This window comes from Talpa occidentalis, unplaced genomic scaffold (genome assembly GCF_014898055.3).
Source record: "Talpa occidentalis isolate TD23 unplaced genomic scaffold, MPIMG_talOcc4v2.1 talOcc4.6, whole genome shotgun sequence".
In the NCBI taxonomy this organism is placed as follows: Eukaryota; Metazoa; Chordata; class Mammalia; order Eulipotyphla; family Talpidae; genus Talpa; species Talpa occidentalis.
This window is the reverse complement of record NW_023604972.1, coordinates 42,473,953-42,492,065: the sequence shown is the minus strand read 5'-3', so window position 1 is coordinate 42,492,065 and position 18,113 is coordinate 42,473,953. Positions and strand designations below refer to the sequence as shown.

At 37.1% G+C, this 18,113-nt stretch overlaps 1 protein-coding gene across 1 annotated transcript in view; it reads right to left on the bottom strand.

The window, feature by feature from the left end:
• LOC119261028 (alpha-fetoprotein-like) overlaps positions 1–14,862 on the bottom strand; it is a 50,877-nt gene extending 36,015 nt beyond the window's left edge. Inside the window, exons 1-6 of the mRNA XM_037530231.2 lie at positions 14,778–14,862; positions 13,664–13,715; positions 13,375–13,516; positions 5,748–5,959; positions 3,589–3,721; positions 22–119 (exon numbers count right to left, since the gene is read on the bottom strand). Of these exons, the coding sequence (XP_037386128.1) occupies positions 22–119; positions 3,589–3,721; positions 5,748–5,959; positions 13,375–13,516; positions 13,664–13,715; positions 14,778–14,862 (722 nt within the window). The remainder of the gene's footprint in view (positions 1–21; positions 120–3,588; positions 3,722–5,747; positions 5,960–13,374; positions 13,517–13,663; positions 13,716–14,777) is intronic.
• Positions 14,863–18,113: the final 3,251 nt, after the last annotated feature.

Sequence of the window (18,113 nt, the reverse complement as noted above, 5' to 3'; positions counted from 1 at the left end):
AGATTTAAACAGTTAACTTACACTGCTTTTGCTACTTTGTGGTTGAATTTAATCCCAATTTCACATAAATGGTGATGCCTCAAAGATAGTTCCTTAATATAGTTCCCCAAGGGTCCTAGCTGTAATTAGAAAAATAACTCATCAATGATATATGGAAATAACAGAAAAGTTAGTCTCATCATTATAAAAAGAAAAGTAAAAAAAAAAAAAAAAATTGTAACTCCTCAAAACTAGAAAGTCTTTATTCTCTTATTTAAAAGACATCAAATGCAAAAGTATCATTTACCATCTTTTTAATAAAGTAGCATCTTATTTCCCCAGAAATCACTTGTGCCAGAACCTCAAACATTTGGAATGTAAATAAGAACTAGAAAGTAAGCACATGGAAGTTCAGAGAGACACTAACATAAATTTCAGTAATGTCTTACAGTTGTATTTTGTATTTATTCAAATTTCTCAGTGTCATCTTGGATACGTTTCCTTCTATTTACCTAAAAGAGATGTTCTGGTTTTGCAATACATACTCACGAAATGCCTCCCTCCCACGGGTTCACTTTCAATAACATAGAATTCTACTTTTGAAATTCTATTGAAAATAAAATTGTCTAAATAGGTTATTTTAAAATCTATGCATAAAAAAATGCATATTTTGTTGTGATTGCACAATTTAGGGGCCAAGATACCTCAACAGTAAGGTGATAGTTAAGTAAAAAACAGCACATTATTTTATAATTCGAATAAAAAGTAGGTACTTTTAAATCTTTAATTAAAACTAAGTACTAAGCATCAGGGTATCACTTAATAAGGTTAAAAACTAAGCTCCCCAACTGCTGGGGAGCAGCAGCAACTAAGCTTCCCAGCAGGTAGATTTGAGAGACTTGAATAAAGGGTAAGGTTGCTATGGGAACCAAGGCATAGGACTGTGGATTCCTATGAGCTGGCTATTAGCTGGCTACTCATAGGCAACTGTGACCTATTTGCTATCTGCAAATCACAACAGAGCATTCCTTGACTACTTACAGAGAATAGCCTGGATCATGAGGCAGGCCAGGGAACACCTAGGCTGCTGTTGACCTGATTGCATTACTATCTCCATGGTGGTCTCAGCATAACTCTGCCTGTGATTACATCAAATACTTCGCTGATGCAAATGTCTCTTGTCATAGGGTCAGTCAAGATGTCCCCTTTCCTGTCCCTTGTAAAGCTTTGTTCCCCATTCCTTTCCTACCCTGGGGACCCTCTTCCTCATACCATTGTTGCACGATCAGCTTTTACTAGCCTGCATGATTTCAATAAATGGCACAAGAACTTCTGCTTGTAGCAGAGTCTTGCCTTGCAAACTTGCTCCACGACTTCTGTGTTCTTCAACAAATTTCCTGTCGCAACATAGGATCATCACTTTGACCAGGAATGAATGTGGAAGCAGGGCCAGGACACATTCTGTGTCGAAGGTCAACACCCAAGATCAGACATCCCAGCAAATAACTGGCCAAAATTGACCCCACAGTTATGAAAAGTCAGTGAAAACAGGTTGTAAAGGGGACTTCCAAATCCTTTGCTCAAAGACCTCTCCCATTTAGTCTGGCCCCATGCTCCTTTGCAGGGTATTTAAATGAATCTGCCTCTTCAGCTCTCCACTCCGTCTCTGGTGAATTCTTTCATTCCCACCTCATGCCCACCCACCTATTCTCTCCACTACACTAAATGCAACCTATGAATGGAAAAAGGAGAAATGGAAATATACCAAAATTGATATTACTGTGTAGTAGAAATATAAATAATATTTTAAAATTTCAGAGAAGCACTAATTTTTAACTTAAAACATTATATTGGATATATTTTATTTTTACTTTGTATAGCTGCACCTTATAGTGCTATTTTTTTTTAAGATTTATTTATGCATACAAGAACTGGGGTACAGGCCAGATGTGTGGAGGGGGTGGTGAGAGGATTCACCAGAGGCAGAGCAGGGAACAGAACAGGCAGATGGACTGAAATACACTGTTGAGGGGAGCAGCAGGTGAGTCAGGAGAGGTCTGCTGCACCAGGAATTGAACTTGTACTGCAGCAGCTGCGAATAGCTTCATAGGTTAGTGTCCTAACCCCTTGTACCACCAGGGAGGCCCTATAGTGCTATTTTAAAGAACAATTTAGAAAATGATACAAAGGCAGTAGTAGTCAAACCACAAAATTGGCACAATAATAATTTTATTAAATAACAATTAACTGTACTTTAGAATTAATTATACATTTAATTATTTTACCTATTTTTTGTATTATATTCATTTGAACTCAAATACCAACAGGTTTACTTCTTCAGAAGCGTCTCTGAAGAATTAACACATAAAATTGGTCTGACGATACACACAATTTTTACACAACTGAGCTTGTGATTTTCTCTGAAGAAGGAGCAAGAACCCACTAAGAATAAATATTTTGGAAGTAGCAAGACTGCAAATAGACAAAGTGAGGTAGAGGAAGACAGAACTCTTAGCTAACTTAAAAGCCTGTGCTTATGGTAACTTTACAGGGGCATGATTCACATTAAGGACAAATTTCCACTGAAAAGTGTTAAGAGTAAGAAAACATTGTTACTTGGGTGTCCCTGGTGGCGCAAGGGGTTAAGAGGCAACCTATGAAGCTATCCGAAGCCACTGCATCACGAGTTCAATTCCCAGCCAGGGAGATACCCACATGGCACAGCAGTCCTTTCATGACTCGCCCACTCCACCCCTCAGCAGTGTATTTCAGTCAATCTACCTGTTCTGTTCCCCACTCTGTCTCTGGCGAATCCTCTCACCCCACACACCTCTGGCCTGTACCCCAGTTCTTATATGCTTAATTAGATAAATCTTTAAAAAAAAAATTGTAACTTAAGATATAAGCAAAAGTTACCAAAAAATACTCACCCACACGAAAAAGCTCATTCTTCAGAAATGAGACATGTCTGTATGGTCATTTGCTCTTAGTTTTTAATTTGTATGAAATCAAAAGGGAAAGAAATGACCATGCTGTTTGGAAATTCAGAATTGGTTTCTGAAGGAATTGGAGTTCACAAGGGACAAGGAAGTAACTTCTGAGACTAGATCATGAGAGGCTATACAACTTTAGCTTTATCCATTTTGACCCTTTTTTGGCCATATGTAAGCATTCTAGTTGCCCTGAGGCTACAGTGTGAGGAAGCCCCAACTAGCAAGGCTGACAGACTACATGGAAATGTCATCAGTGCATATGAGAAGAAAGATGTTGAATCTTCAGCCCCTGAGACTCTCAAGAAAGATAACAAAATGTTTGTCATTGCTTTGAGTCACTAAGTTTTGGGTACTTTGTTATGCAGTGAAAGCAAATGAAATATAAATATTTATTAGGAAGTAGTAGCTATGTTCGATCATGCTTCTCCAAGTTTAATGACTACACCAATTGTTTGGGTAGCTTGCTAAATGAAGTCTTATTTATATAGTAGGTCTGGAGAAAAGCTTCAGATTCTGCATTTCTTTCAAGCCACCAGGTGATGCATAGGCCGCTGGCCCAGAGTCCACAGTTGGCATAACAAGTCCCTCAAAAACAGCTGGCATACAAATATTTTACCTTTGTCTGGAAACATTCTGTCTTATTTTCTTCTTGACAACATGACTGAATAGTTGTTTCATAGCAAGAAGATATGGTCATAATAGTGGGCCCGTATAAGAAGGGATGCTTTCTAGAAGTTTCATAAATATACCTGTAATTTGACAAATATAATGCTGTATAATTTGGAATTCAAAAACATGTGCTGATACCATTCTTCAAAACTTAGTATTCATTTCCTTTTGTTGACATGGAACTTCAAGAATATTTATGGTGATGAAGGTGAGGTGGCACTATACTTAAACGCATCAAATGTTCACTGCATTAACCAAACATCAGTAGAGAGATTTTTATAACAACTGATGTGTATAGCAAAACTCTGGTAACATTTTCTTTTGGTTAAAAGTGAGAAATCTTTTCTTGGTGGATGATTGAGGACGGGGTCATTTGGGATGTTTATCAGATATTTCCAGTTCTCCTTTCTTGAGGCAACTGGTGAGATTGCCCATTCCCACCTTCTCTGAAGTGAAATGACAGTGTTATTTGTTGTGGTTAGTGATATTTGAGTAGAAATGATTTGTTTTATTTGTTACTGCCAAATAGCTTTAGTGGAAATGCATGATTTGCCATCATTTCCTGCCTTTGACATAGTAACATGGAGGCAGGAATTGAGATGGGGTGTTTGTCAGTCTGTCAATGACTGTGATAAACAGACCTTTTACCAATCTACACTGGACAGATTCATGAGTGAAAAATGAACCTTATGTTATATGAAGTTGCTGAAAATTAGAGGAAATTTACCAACACATTGTAATGTAGCTTATCCTGGGATTATTATTTTTGCTGTTCAAAAACCTAGAAAAGAAAAAATCACCCACAAGCCACAGAAGGGGAAATACAGGTCAAATACTAGAACGGAACCTCATTCATTAGCAACTGCATTAAACAGAAAAGTATGTGTATGCTTTGCATGTTACTCCTTCTTCACTCACACACTGGGGTCCCAAAATCTGTCCTTGGAATTTCAGTCAAAAGGTTTGTATCACCCCAGTTTGTCAAGCCCAATTTGTAGAAACAAAACAGCGTAACTGATATTTTCAAGATGTGCCTGCATCCCAAGATATGGAAGCATTCTTGGTAAGTATTAAATTTCACTAAAGCCATTCAATACCTGTTATCTCTATTCGATAATATGCCAATTAAGGACTTATTTTTGTGCTACAGTTACCCTTACAAGATATTCAAGATGGGTCAATCCTTTTCAAATCTCCAAAGGAAAAGCTTAAGCTTGTCTCTAAAGACAAGCTTGTCTCCAAAGACAAGCTTTCTAATGATCACAGCCATTTTAGAAATGAAATGTCCCGATTGTATGGCAACAAAGAGTCACACTTGGTTGAAAGTTGGGTACTAAAGTCAGACTATAATAGAATCCTGATCGTTGTTATCATTCTAGGATAAGAACATTCTAGGATGAGATAATCTAAAGCTATAATTATGTTTTTGTGTATCCATATACTAGATCTTTTGATAAGATCAAACAGCTGATTTTTCCTTTGATATAAGTTATTATTTCCTTGGTTGAGAATTAAATTAAATTTTTGACTTATAATTATGAGGCACTTATTTATAGAAACACTTTTCCTCTGAATATTTATAATTGCATGAACATAAATTAAAGTTTCCATATAAAGTAACTCCTTAATACTGACTTCATTGTAAATATTCAAGAGGCCAGATTCACTGCCCACATATTTGTATTAATGTATAATCTGAAAGTTCAATCCAAAAATTAATTCTAGGGCCTCTCCGGTGGCGCAGTGGTTGAGCGCTGGGTTGCAAAGCTGCCTGCAGCCTCTGCAGGGCCGGTTCGATCCCCGGCTGCTCCCCAGCCACTGGAGGAGGGTCCCACATGGCGCGCAGACCTCTCCTGCCACCCACTGCTCCCCTCAGCAGTGTACTTCGGTCCTTCTGCCTGTTCTGCTCCCTGCTCTGGCTCGGGTGAATTCTCTCACCCTCCCGCGCTTCTGACTGTACCCAGTGCTTGTATAAATAAATTAAAAAAAAAATTAATTCTATAATTCTCATCTAGAGTGGATAGCACTATAGTAAATAGGTACCCAAGCTATTTTAAATTGGGAAATACTCTTCTCCAAAGACAAGAGCAAGGTGAAATGACTTACCTCTTCTTTATTAACATTCGTTTCTCTCTGTCCATCTCACAGATGCGTTCAGGATTTGGGATTTGGACTGTATCACCGTAGTCTGCATCATCTTTTTTGTGTAATAGGAAGCACTTATGTCTTGCTGTACTACTTGCATTGCAACAGTCAGAAAATACCTGTTTATCAGCCATTTCTTGGTTATTACATATATGTTCTAGGAAGGAAGTCATCTGGAGGAGGAAATAACGAAGGAGAAGCATGTGTGGTCTACATTTTTCCCCACAGGACAGTTAAGAAAATATTTCAAAGAAAAGGAAAATGAGTACATAATGTACTTTTTCATTCAAAAGTCCCTGAACATGGCTCTTTTGAACAAAAATCCTTTTAGGTTTTTAGATCTACATTCCTGTATGCTGGACTTCGACCAAATAGAATTTTTCATTTTCTCCTTTCCTATGTAATTGCTTCATTTTCATATACTTGAGAGGTAGTAAAATATACATAAGATAAAATGAATGTGCAGGGCCTAAAGAATTCAAGGTATTATTTTTAGAAATGGAATCTTTTGTGTTCAGAGTTGAGCATGCCACCCTCTGACATACCCACTTACTCCGTGTATAATAACTGTGATTCTGAAGCTGTAATATTTTTCAAAATGGCAAAATCCTATTAAAGACAACCTAGAATTTTTATAGCCATTTTGAGTAACATTCCAGTTTGACCAGATTGCTCATTTACAAAGTGCTTTGGAGAACAGGGTACCCAATGGAAAACAAACAAATGGGATCCTACTTTAATTGGTATGCAGAAGTTTCCAAAACACTTTGAGATTCCAAGATACTACCATTGGAAGATTTATTGCAAAGGCTAAAGAAAATTAAAAAGACAAAGGGTATCTAAAGCAACATCTAGTCCTTCCCTATTACTCCCTTCTAAGGATCTATCATCAAAACTCTGGCCCAGAGAGCAATGTTCTCAATTGTAATCAGCTGGGAACACTGGAAAAGAGATTGTCCTCATTGGCCCTAATTTTAAGGTTTTTTTAACGAGAACTATTCACCAAGAAATATATGGTACTTTACTTTTCTTGCTTCCTAATTGGTTTTAGTTTGGTTTCCATAGCAATTTATTTTAAGACTTGAACTCTGAAGCAATGTGTATTTTGTGTCAAATAGTCAAATAGAAATGTAATAATTCAGTCAGTTTTTAAGTATCTTTGGAGAGTAGTAAAAGTGTGGGATACTGTAAGCTTCAAATAATTTGCTTCCAGATTTGGGGATAAAGGCAGAAAAAGGTCATCTTTTGAACTGGAAATAAGAAGAAATCACAAGAAAATAAGTGAAAGTAACAACTGGCAGAAGTACTTCATTTAAAATGTGTTTCCAATAAGACTAGTTATTTTTCATATGTCCACTAAGAGTCTAGTAAAAAATAAGTAGGTTTTAGTCTCAAAAAGATTGGGGGGGGTGGAAATCTATAAATAAAGAAGAAAACTACTCATTTGTGTTTTAAATTGCTACACATGAGAATTATTCGTTTGAAAAATGTAGATTGTAATAACATACTAGAGTCTATCAAGAAGTTCTTAATTGCAAGACAGATATACTTTACAAGAGACAATGGAAATTCCCAAGATTTTCTACTCACTGGTAAGAAAGAGCCTATAAAAGGTGTTCCCGGATCGCCATTTTGCAGCAGGGACCTTTATTTGGTGGAGACTGTGTGAAGCAAGCAGAAGGCTCACCGAGTAGCCAGACGTAAGCTGGGAGGCTTGCCCATGCAGGGCGCCTTCTAGCCTGCAGTTCCAGCCCAGAGGGGAGCAGCACCCACCACTGGGGCAGACCAGGCGAGCAGGGGAGCGCGTGCCTGGCACCGGCATTTTGCAGCAGGGACCTTTCTTGCTGGAGACTGTGTGAAACAAGCAGAAGGCTCACCGAGGAGCCAGAGGTAAGCTGGGAGGCTTGCCCATGCCGGGCGCCTTCTAGCCTGCAGTCCCAGCCCAGAGGGGAGCGGCACCCACCGCTGGGGCAGACCGGGCGTGCAGGGGAGCGTGCCTGGCACCGGCATTTGCAGCAGGGACCCTTCTTTGGTGGAGACTGTGTGAACCCAGCAGAAGTTCCCCAGAGGAGCCAGAGGTGAGCTGGGAAGGTCACCCAAGATGCCGGTCAGTACCAGCAACACAGTGTCACAAGGAATACGGCAAATTAGAAAACAGGCAGTAGGGAGTAGAAAAACCACATGCAACCCAGCAACTCCTCAGCAAAAAAGCACACCACAAAAAGAAAACCATCTACCAGATTGCAACGACAGTAACTTGGAAGAACTTCTGAGCCTTCCAGATAGAGAATTTAAAATTGCTGTGATTAAAAAACTGACAGAAGTCATAAAGGAAAAAATGATAAGGGGAAAATAATTAATGACCAGAAGAATGAAATTGAATCCCTAAAGAGGGAAGTAAAAGAAATGCAGGAGATCAAAGAATTAATGGAGACGCTAAAGAACTCTGGGAAAAGCAATGAAAGCAGAATAGATGAAATGGAAGAACGAATAAGTACTCTTGAAGACACAGAAATAAAAAGAACTAAAACAGAAAAGGAAGAAGTACGAAGGAAAAAGACCGAAGAAAGACTTCGGGAACTATCTGACTCCATGAGGAAAGGAAATATAAGAGTTATAGAAATCCCAGAAGGAGAGGAGAGAGATGTAGGAACAGAGAAAATATTCAAGGATATAATTGAAGAGAACTTCCCAAACGCGAAGAAGGAGCTGAAAATTGATATACAAGAAGCAAGAAGAACACCAAACTTCCATGACGAAAGGAAAAATACAGCAAGACACATAATAGTAAAGCTCCCAAGAATCCAAGACAAGGAAAAAATAATGAAACTGACAAGAGGGAAGAAACAGATAATATTCAAAGGGAAACCAATCAGACTGACATCAGACTTCTCTGAAGAAACACTACGGGCAAGGAGAGAGTGGAGGGACATAGTCAACAGACTCCAAGAAAACAGATGCCAACCAAGAATACTCTATCCCGCAAAGCTCTCCTTCCTCTATGAAGAAAGAATAAGGACGTTCTCAGACAAACAGAAACTCTGGAATTTTATTACGACTAAACCCCCACTCCAAAAAATACTACAAGGAGTCCTAAAGCCTGAACCTCAGAGGGACAAATAACAACAAAAGAAGGCCAAAGAAAGTTATTAAAAGAATAAATAAATAAAATCAAAGGAAAGACGAACACAATGGCAAATACAGATGCTAACATATCAATACTAACTCTAAATGTAAATGGACTAAACTCTTCAATAAAAAGACAAAGAGTTGCAGGCTGGATTAAGAAACAAAACCCAACCTTTTGCTGTCTCCAGGAAACACATTTAGCTGCAAAAGATAAAAATAGACTCAAAGTTAAAGGATGGAAAACAATTCTACAAGCAAATGGACCAAAACAGAAGGCAGGACCAGCTATACTCATATCAGATAAAACAGATTTCAAACTTAAAAAGATAAAAAGAGACCCCAGTGGTCATTACATTATGATCAAGGGGACAATACTTCAAGAAGAAATAACACTCATTAACATATATTCACCAAACGAAGGAGCACCAAAATATATCAGACAACTATTGGCATCGCTGAAAACAGACATCAGAGAAAACACATACGTAGTGGGAGACTTCAACACACCACTATCAACAATGGATAGATCAACAAGACAAAAAATAAGTAAAGACACTAAAGCTCTAAATAAGGATCTAGAGTGCTTGGGCTTAACAGACATATATAGAACGCTAAACCCCAAAAAATCTCAGTATACATTTTTCTCAAGCGCACACGGATCATTCTCCAGGATCGATCATATACTGGGGCACAAGACAAACATCAACAGATACTCCAAGATTGAAATCATACCAACCATCTTTTCTGACCATGAAGGCATCAAACTAGAAATAAACCATAAAAAGAAGGCAAGGTACTCTTCTACCTCATGGAGATTGAAACCCACACTACTGGAAGTCCACTGGACTAATGAGGAGATAAAAGAAGAAATTAAAAAATTCTTTGAATTGAATGACAAGGAGGACACCAATTTCCTAAATATATGGGATGCAGCAAAAGCAGTAATAAGAGGAAAATATATAGCAATAGATGCTCACATCAAGAAATAAGAAAGAACTCAAAGAAACAACCTAATCTCGAAGCTCAAAGATCTAGAAAAAGAACAACAAAAAAAACCCCAAAACCAGTAGAAGAAAAGAAATAATAAAAACCAAAGCAGAAATAAATGAAATCAAAACTAAAAAAACAATCCAAAAGATCAATGAAACCAAGAGCTGGTTCTTTGAAAAAATCAATAAAATAGATAAACCCCTAGCCAGGCTCACAAGGTCAAAAAGGGAGAAAGCACAAATAAATAGGATAATAAATGAAAGAGGAGAAATCACAACGGACACAGCAGAAATCAAAAGAATAAATAATAACTACTATGAACAGTTATATGGAAACAAGTTCAACAATCTAGAGGAGATGGACAAATTCCTACAACTCTACAATCACCCAAAGCTAGACAAAGAAGAAATAGAACACCTAAACAGACCAATTACAAGCAGTGAAATTGAAATGGTAATCAAAAACCTCCCCAAAAACAAAAGCCCAGGACCTGATGGATTTACAAACGAATTCTACCAAACATTCAGAGACGAATTGGTGCCTATCCTTCACAAACTCTTCCAAAAAATTGAGAAGGAAGGTATAATACCTAACACGTTCTATGAAGCCAACATTACACTAATACCAAAACCGAACAAGGACAACACAAAAAAAGAAAACTATAGGCCAATCTCCCTAATGAACACTGATGCAAAAATCCTCAATAAAATTTTAGCTATCAGAATCCAACAGTGTATCCATAAGATAATTCACCACGACCAAGTAGGATTCATTCCAGGGCCACAAGGATGGTTCAACATCCGAAAATCAATCAACGTTATCCAACACATCAATATAAAAACCATATGATAATATCAATAGATGCCGAGAAAGCTTTCGACAAAGTGCAACACCCATTCATGATAAAAGCCCTTGAAATTCTTGGGATACAAGGAACATACCTCAACATCATAAAGGCCATCTATGACAAGCCAACAGCCAGTATCATTCTCAATGGTGAAAAGCTGAAAGCATTTCCATTAAGATCTGGAACAAGACAAGGATGTCCACTCTCACCACTGCTTTTCAATATAATACTGGAAGTCCTAGCCAGAGCAATAAGACAAGAGAAAGACATCCAAGGAATCCAAATAGGAAAAGAAGAAGTCAAACTATCACTATTTGCAGATGATATGATAATATACATAGAGAACCCCAAAAACTCCATAGAAAAACTAATTAAACTCATCAATCAGTTCAGCAAAGTGGCAGGATACAAAATCAACTTGCAAAAGTCAGAAGCCTTCCTATACACTAACAATAAATCTGAAGAAGAAGAAATGAGAAAAACCATCCCCTTTATTATCGAAACAAAAAAAATCAAATACTTGGGAATAAATCTAACAAAAGAGGTAAAGGACCTTTACAAAGAAAACTATAAAACACTGTTAAAAGAAATATAAGAAGACACAAAGAAATGGAAAGACATCCCCTGCTCATGGATTGGAAGAATAAACATTATTAAAATGGCCATCCTTCCAAAAGCAATATACCGATTCAATGCTATTCCAATAAAAATTTCAATGTTATTCTTCAAAGAAATAGAACAATTATTGATGAAATTCATATGGAATCACAAAAAACCCCGAATAGCCAAAGCTCTCCTGAAAAAAAAAAGAAGGGAATGGAGGCATCACACTCCCAGATTTCAGGCTATACTACAAAGCCATAATCATCAAAACTGCATAGTATTGGAAAAAGAACAGACACACAGACCAATGGAATCGAATAGAAAATCCAGAAATAAGCCCACAGATTTATGGTCAACTAATATTTGACAAAGGAGCAAAGAATATGCATTGGAGCAAAGAAAGTCTGTTCAGTAAATGGTGCTGGGAAAACTGGGTCGCTACATGCAAAAGAATGAAGCTTGACTACTACCTCACACCATACACAAAAACCAACTTAAAATGGATTAAAGAACTAGACATAAAACCTGAAACCATAAAATACATAGAAGGAAATATAGGTGAAACACTACGGGATATGCACATCAAAGACATCTTTACAGACACATCACCCAAAGCAGTGATAGTGAAGGCAAAGATCAACAGCTGGGACTACATCAAATTAAAGAGCTTCTGCACAGCAAAAGAGACAATAACAAAAACAAAGAGAAATACCACCAACTGGGAGAACATTTTTGCACACAACACTCATGATAAAGGATTGATCACAAAAATCTGCAAAGAGCTGATGAGACTCAACAACAACAAAGAAAATAATCCAGTCAAAAAATGGGCAGAAGAGCTAAAAAGAAACTTCTCTGAAGAGGAAATGCAAATGGCCAACAGACATATGAAAAAATGTTCAACATCACTTGTAATCAGGGAAATGCAAATTAAAACTACCATGAGATACCATCTTACACCAGTGAGAATGGCACATATTAAAAAAACTAGCAACAACAAATGTTGGGGAGGGTGTGGAGAAAAAGGAACTCTTCTGCACTGTTGGTGGGAGTGCAAACTGGTCCAACCACTATGGAGAGCTGTGTGGAGATTTCTGGACCTGCTAAACATAGAGCTTCCATAGGATCCAGCAATTCCACTCCTAGGTATTTACCCAAAGGACACAGAAACATCAATTCCAAAGAACACCTGCACCCCTATGTTTATAGCAGCACTATTTACAATAGCTAAGCTTTGGAAACAGCCCAAATGCCCAAAAATAGATGACTGGATCAAGAAGATGTGGTACATATATACCATGGAATATTACTCAGCATTCAAAAAAGATAAAAACATGCAATTTGCAGCAACATGGATGGCGCTGGAAGCGATCATGCTCAGCGAAATAAGTTAGAAAGAAAAAGAAAAATACCGGATGGTCTCACTCATAGCAGGAATCTAGAAAACTTAAATAAGGGACCAGGAAAATGAATAACTATAAGAAAGTGAAAATCAAAATCAACAAAAATCTATGAACCAGAGACACTTTTGGGGGGGTGGTGGGAGGGGAGGGATTGGGGTCAAAATGGGGGGGGTTGAAATTGTATGGGGAATATAAAAATAAAATTTATTATTAAAAAAAAAAGAAAGAGCCTATAAAAACATTTACTTCTTCTTTCTCATATTCTCTTAGAACCTGCTTTTAAATTAGTTTCTTAGTTTCCCAGAAATCTTTATATAGGATGTCAGACTAGTGTTCTAGTGACAAGCACAGCAGCTAACTTATAAATCAAGCAAGTTGGTATTTGAAGATATAATTCATTCTCTTGAGTGTTTGCAAACATTCTCAATTGATAAACTGTAGATTCATAAACCCACAAAAATTGTATTTTGAGTGTGACATGTGTACATATTATTGCCTTAAAATTTCCTACTAGTTATTTTAACATCCCTCCTCAAAATATCAATTTTTTGTCATAATCTAGTTAGTTGTTTTTTTTTTCTAAGACAGAAAGAAGAGCAGAATATGTTTCACCTACCAATTGGAGAGAGCATCCTGCAGATGAATCATGAGACTTGATGTTTTTGCACTTCTCTGTAAGATCTATCAATTCTTTAACTATGGCTTGTACTTCATTATAAGTCAATTCCTGAAGAAACTGAGCAACCATAATGCTAGTGCTGAAACATAACACCATGTGAATTGAATAGATTCAAACCTTTTCCTCCATCATTCTTTCTCATATCACTGCCCCACCTCCACCCTATCACAAAAAAAGTTAATATGATTTCCAATTTCAGACAAAAGACTATTGATAATAAACTCACATGTCTCTTAAATTCTCCTCCAGATAATTTTGGCTTTTCATGTGCTGCATGGCTAGAAAAAAATTGAGATTTTATTTGTGTAAGAAGAAATTTTACAAATTGAAATGTTTCTTTACAATTCAGAAATCTGTATTTATTCAGTCATAAATTTCCAGATCTATTTTATTCAGTTTATTAATTAAACTAAATTACCAGAATATATCTTCATTTATGTTTAACTATATCCTGTAGTGATATTTGTATTCAAATATATTGTATAGCTGAAATCTATCATTGGCCTACAAATAAATTACATGTACTTGTGTTGGTATTACTGAATTAATTTAACTTGGTTATTTGATTCTTTACTTTAGGAGTTTACAAGCTCACCCAAGAAATATTAGGAAAATTAAAGTTTAGCATTGGAAGTAATTGCTTAAAGATTAACACTTTGCCAGGCTTACTTTGGCAAAGACATTATTATCTTGGAAACCTCTCCCTTCTTATCTTCAACACATACACATGTTCTCTATTGAAAAGAATGTCTTCCTTCTACTAATAGCTTCAAAGGAGTTTAGCAGCTCACTATAAAGAAACAACTATTATCCATTACATTAACATAAGGAAAGACTTTGGAGATAGCTATTCTAAGTTCAGCTTCCATCTCTGAAATTTATTTTGACTTCTGATACTTAACATGAACTTGAGCTTCTGTTTCTCACTCCATAAAATGAAAATAAGTCCTACTACGTTGGGTGGTTGTTAGGATTACATGAAAGTAAATCTATGAAACATTGAATACAATGCCTGGCACATAAAAGGTGCATAAATAGTGCAACTCATAATATTATTCTTGCTACTATAAACACTGTTCTATCTAAAATAACTTAACCAATTTCAAATACAAGTTTGAAATGGTCATTCTCTCACTTTGAGTGGAAGTAAATCTAAACTGAGATCTTCTTCTGTGTGTTGCCTCAGTATGTCCACTCTCTTCCTGTATCTATTCCACAATTTTCAATCCCTCTGTTAACAGCACTGACCCTGAAAAGATATGCTTTTCCAGATACCATTTTAGGCATATATCGTATCTCCTGGCACATAGAATGTATAGATTGTAAACCGAATTCCCTACCTGCATCTAGTAAACTTCTGTGAAGAGTTTGACATTTAATGTAGCTGAAGAAAATGAGAAAAAGTAGGAGTCTAAGAGTCTTCATTATTTCAGCTGAATCTTTCAAGTGCTCTGATCATTTGAGATAACTGAAGAATCCTTTTATATTCTTTTCAAGTAATTACTATTAATAATTAACCTTTCTCCAGTGAATAATTTTTCCAGATTGCTATGACTGATAAAATTGAAAAATTTTTGACAATGAAGAGATGTTACTGATGGATAGCATTCATTAATGAATACTGGATTTTAAAATGAGTCCTGACGGTCTGTTTGTTTTTTATTTTTTTCAAGATTACATGATGTAGGACTCATAATAATCAATAAACATTTTTGGTAAATATCTCATTTCCTGCAAATGCCTATCGACATGTTCAAAGTTCTAAAGTGGCAGAGAAGATAAACATGTGCCGCCCTAGATTCAAGTTAAAGGTTAGGCCCTAGTTCCAATATTGGGCATATTTTCAAGACCCTGGAGAGAGGCAGGAACATAAGCACTGGGAGTAAATACAAGTAACAGGACCTAATTTATTGTTTACTATGAGTCTGGTTCTTTATATGACTATATTTAGATAGTAAAATTTTTATTTCTTGAATAAAAATTAATATTCAGAGTCATATAATTTGTTTATGTACTCACAGTCAGAAATTCAAGTCTGAATTTGAACCCACATACCCAACAAGTAGTATTAAAGCCAGTTTCCCAACCTTTCTCAATGGTTTCTCCTTTGTCTTTCATCCAGTCTTTGAGTGTAGGGTGAGAATCAGGTAATCACCAATCAAACAAAACCTCTAAGATTTAAGTAAAGCCCCTAGTTTTCAGAAATGGGAGATCATTGGGTGCTGTTTTAACCATTCCTATCCTTACTTTACTCCTTTGTAATATATTGTTTGCACAAAGGAGTTTATTATATGAGGACTCTTCCCATATAGTTGCTGTTGCAGAGTTTTGCCTTTCATCAATTAGATAGTTATCCAGTGAGCAAAAGATACAGAATGAATGCATCTGACTGCTTAATTATGTTATTAAATTGATAATTTTGTGTTTATTGTTTGCTGCAAAAACATGATTTCAGGTAAAGACTGGAAATATCTATGTGTTGTCAAAAAATGAAATTTCACCACACCTCTGATAAGTTGTTCTTCCTTTTCTCAGCAACCTGGGAAGAAAATAGCACCTTATGCAACAAAAGAATATTAACTGCTATAACCTGGGTGACAGAAAGTCATGTATGTAAAGTACTTCTAGTAGCAACTATGTTTGCCTCTGTGGGGGTCCAAATACCCCTTCCAGGACAATGTACTTCATTGTTATATGCTCCCAACATTTTGTTCTTAAAGGTTGTGCACGAATCTTGCAAAAGCTACAAAGAAGGGTGCATTCTTTATATAATTTTTGGAAATCACAAACATACTGCTTTTCTTTTTGCTTATGGAATTCCTGCAGCAGGAGTCTGGAAACAGTTTATTGAGGCTTGTCTGCCCATCCCAACCCCATCTCTGTCAACACACATAGATTTGATTGTCCCCCAGCCTCTCTTGTGGAAACATCTGAGTGCAACAGCAGAAAAGCAGAGGATTTGTTGTGTGAGGCTATTCAGAAAACTGCTTGAACAGTAAGAAGTACTGGCATTGATGTAGCAATGCCCCCCCATAAATAGTGATGATAACAGAAATATTACCAATCAATACTGGGGTCCATTAGCTGCAGGCACATGGAATGAACCAGCAACAGACATTGAAACAAGAAAGGTGAAAAGCCAGGGAGACTAAATAAGTGACAAATGCCTCTGACATTTGATTAAGATAGAAGGTGTTAACTTTGATAGTTTTTCCTTGATGATTTTCAAGCAGCCTGGTTTTGGGTTGACAGTTTTGGAAGCTGAGAGGAAAAAAAGTAATAAAAAACACACAGGAAGAAAACGGTTTTATTATTTAAATTTAGAGAAACATGTTTCCTTGAAATCTGTAAAGAAAAATTAAGCTGTTCCCATATTGTACAAGGAGAACATGACCATTTTCTTTAAGTGAACTTGGGAACAGACACTGCAAATTTTCTATGACTACCAGTAAATACCTCCATTTATATGGCCTCAACAGGCACACTCACTCAGGTAAATAATACATATTGATTAATACTCTCTAATTAAATCAAACATATTTCTCAAAACCTAATCATTTGAACCCCCCCAAAAATTCCCACAAATTAAGCACTCATTTGGAAAAGAAGGGAACTCTCAATCAGAATGAAACTCCATGTAAGTGTGTGTGCACATGTGTATAGTGAGGGAGTGGAAGGTAAAGGAAGTAGGGGTGCTGAGTGCACACTTCCATATTGCATGCACCCCTACTTCCTTTACTTTCCACTCCCTCACTATACACATGTATTTTAAATTGAGGGTTGTTGGTACAAAGCCCAGGAAGGTGACACCCCTGATACCTTTACTTCCTAATCCCTTCTTGCTCCCCTTCCTTTTCAGCTGCCATGAGTTCCTTTGCAAGTCAGTCTGACTATTTTATTAAGACAATGAGTGTTTCAAAACAGAAGAGTAGGAACAGTGGTATAATTCAAGGATAATTATTACCACCCTCACTGATAGATGTTGAACTGCAGTTGAAGTTACATGACCAAGACTGCTGGAATTAGCAATCATGTTTCCTGACATTTTTCTTATCCCTGTTATCACCAAGGAGATATTGCAAAATGCTATCAGAGAGATGTCTTCCTAGTAAGTTGTAGAGCAATTGTGCTCTCAAACATGGGCCTCAAAGAAACTGCAGGGAGGGCCTCCCTGGTGGCACAGGCAGTTGAGCGCAGCACTGTGAAGCTGGCCGCATCCTCCGCAGGGCCAGTTCGATCCCGGCGGCTGGCTGGTGAGGGTCCCACATGGTGTGGCAGACCTCTCTTGTCTTGCCCCCTGCTCCCCTCAGCAGTGTTTTGGTCAGTCTGCCTGTTCTGTTCCCCGCTCTGTCTCTGGTGAATCCTCTCACCCTCCCATGCATCTGGCCCATACCCGGATTCTTGTATCAATAAATAAATCTTTAAAAAAGAAAGAAAGAAACTGCAGGGAGAAGGCAGGGTCTTATAAGAACTTCAAATTTTTGCTTGACCAGAAATACCAGTTGAAATTCTGTGGAAAGGAATAGATCTACCTCTTCAGGCTCAGTGTCCTCTGCTTTGCAGCACTTCTCCACCATATTAGAGAAATCTGTAAGCAATGACTGTAGTCTCTCTTTTATAATCTCAGGACTCAGCTTCACCAAGTTGACAAGAAACCCATGACCCAAAGGTGTCAA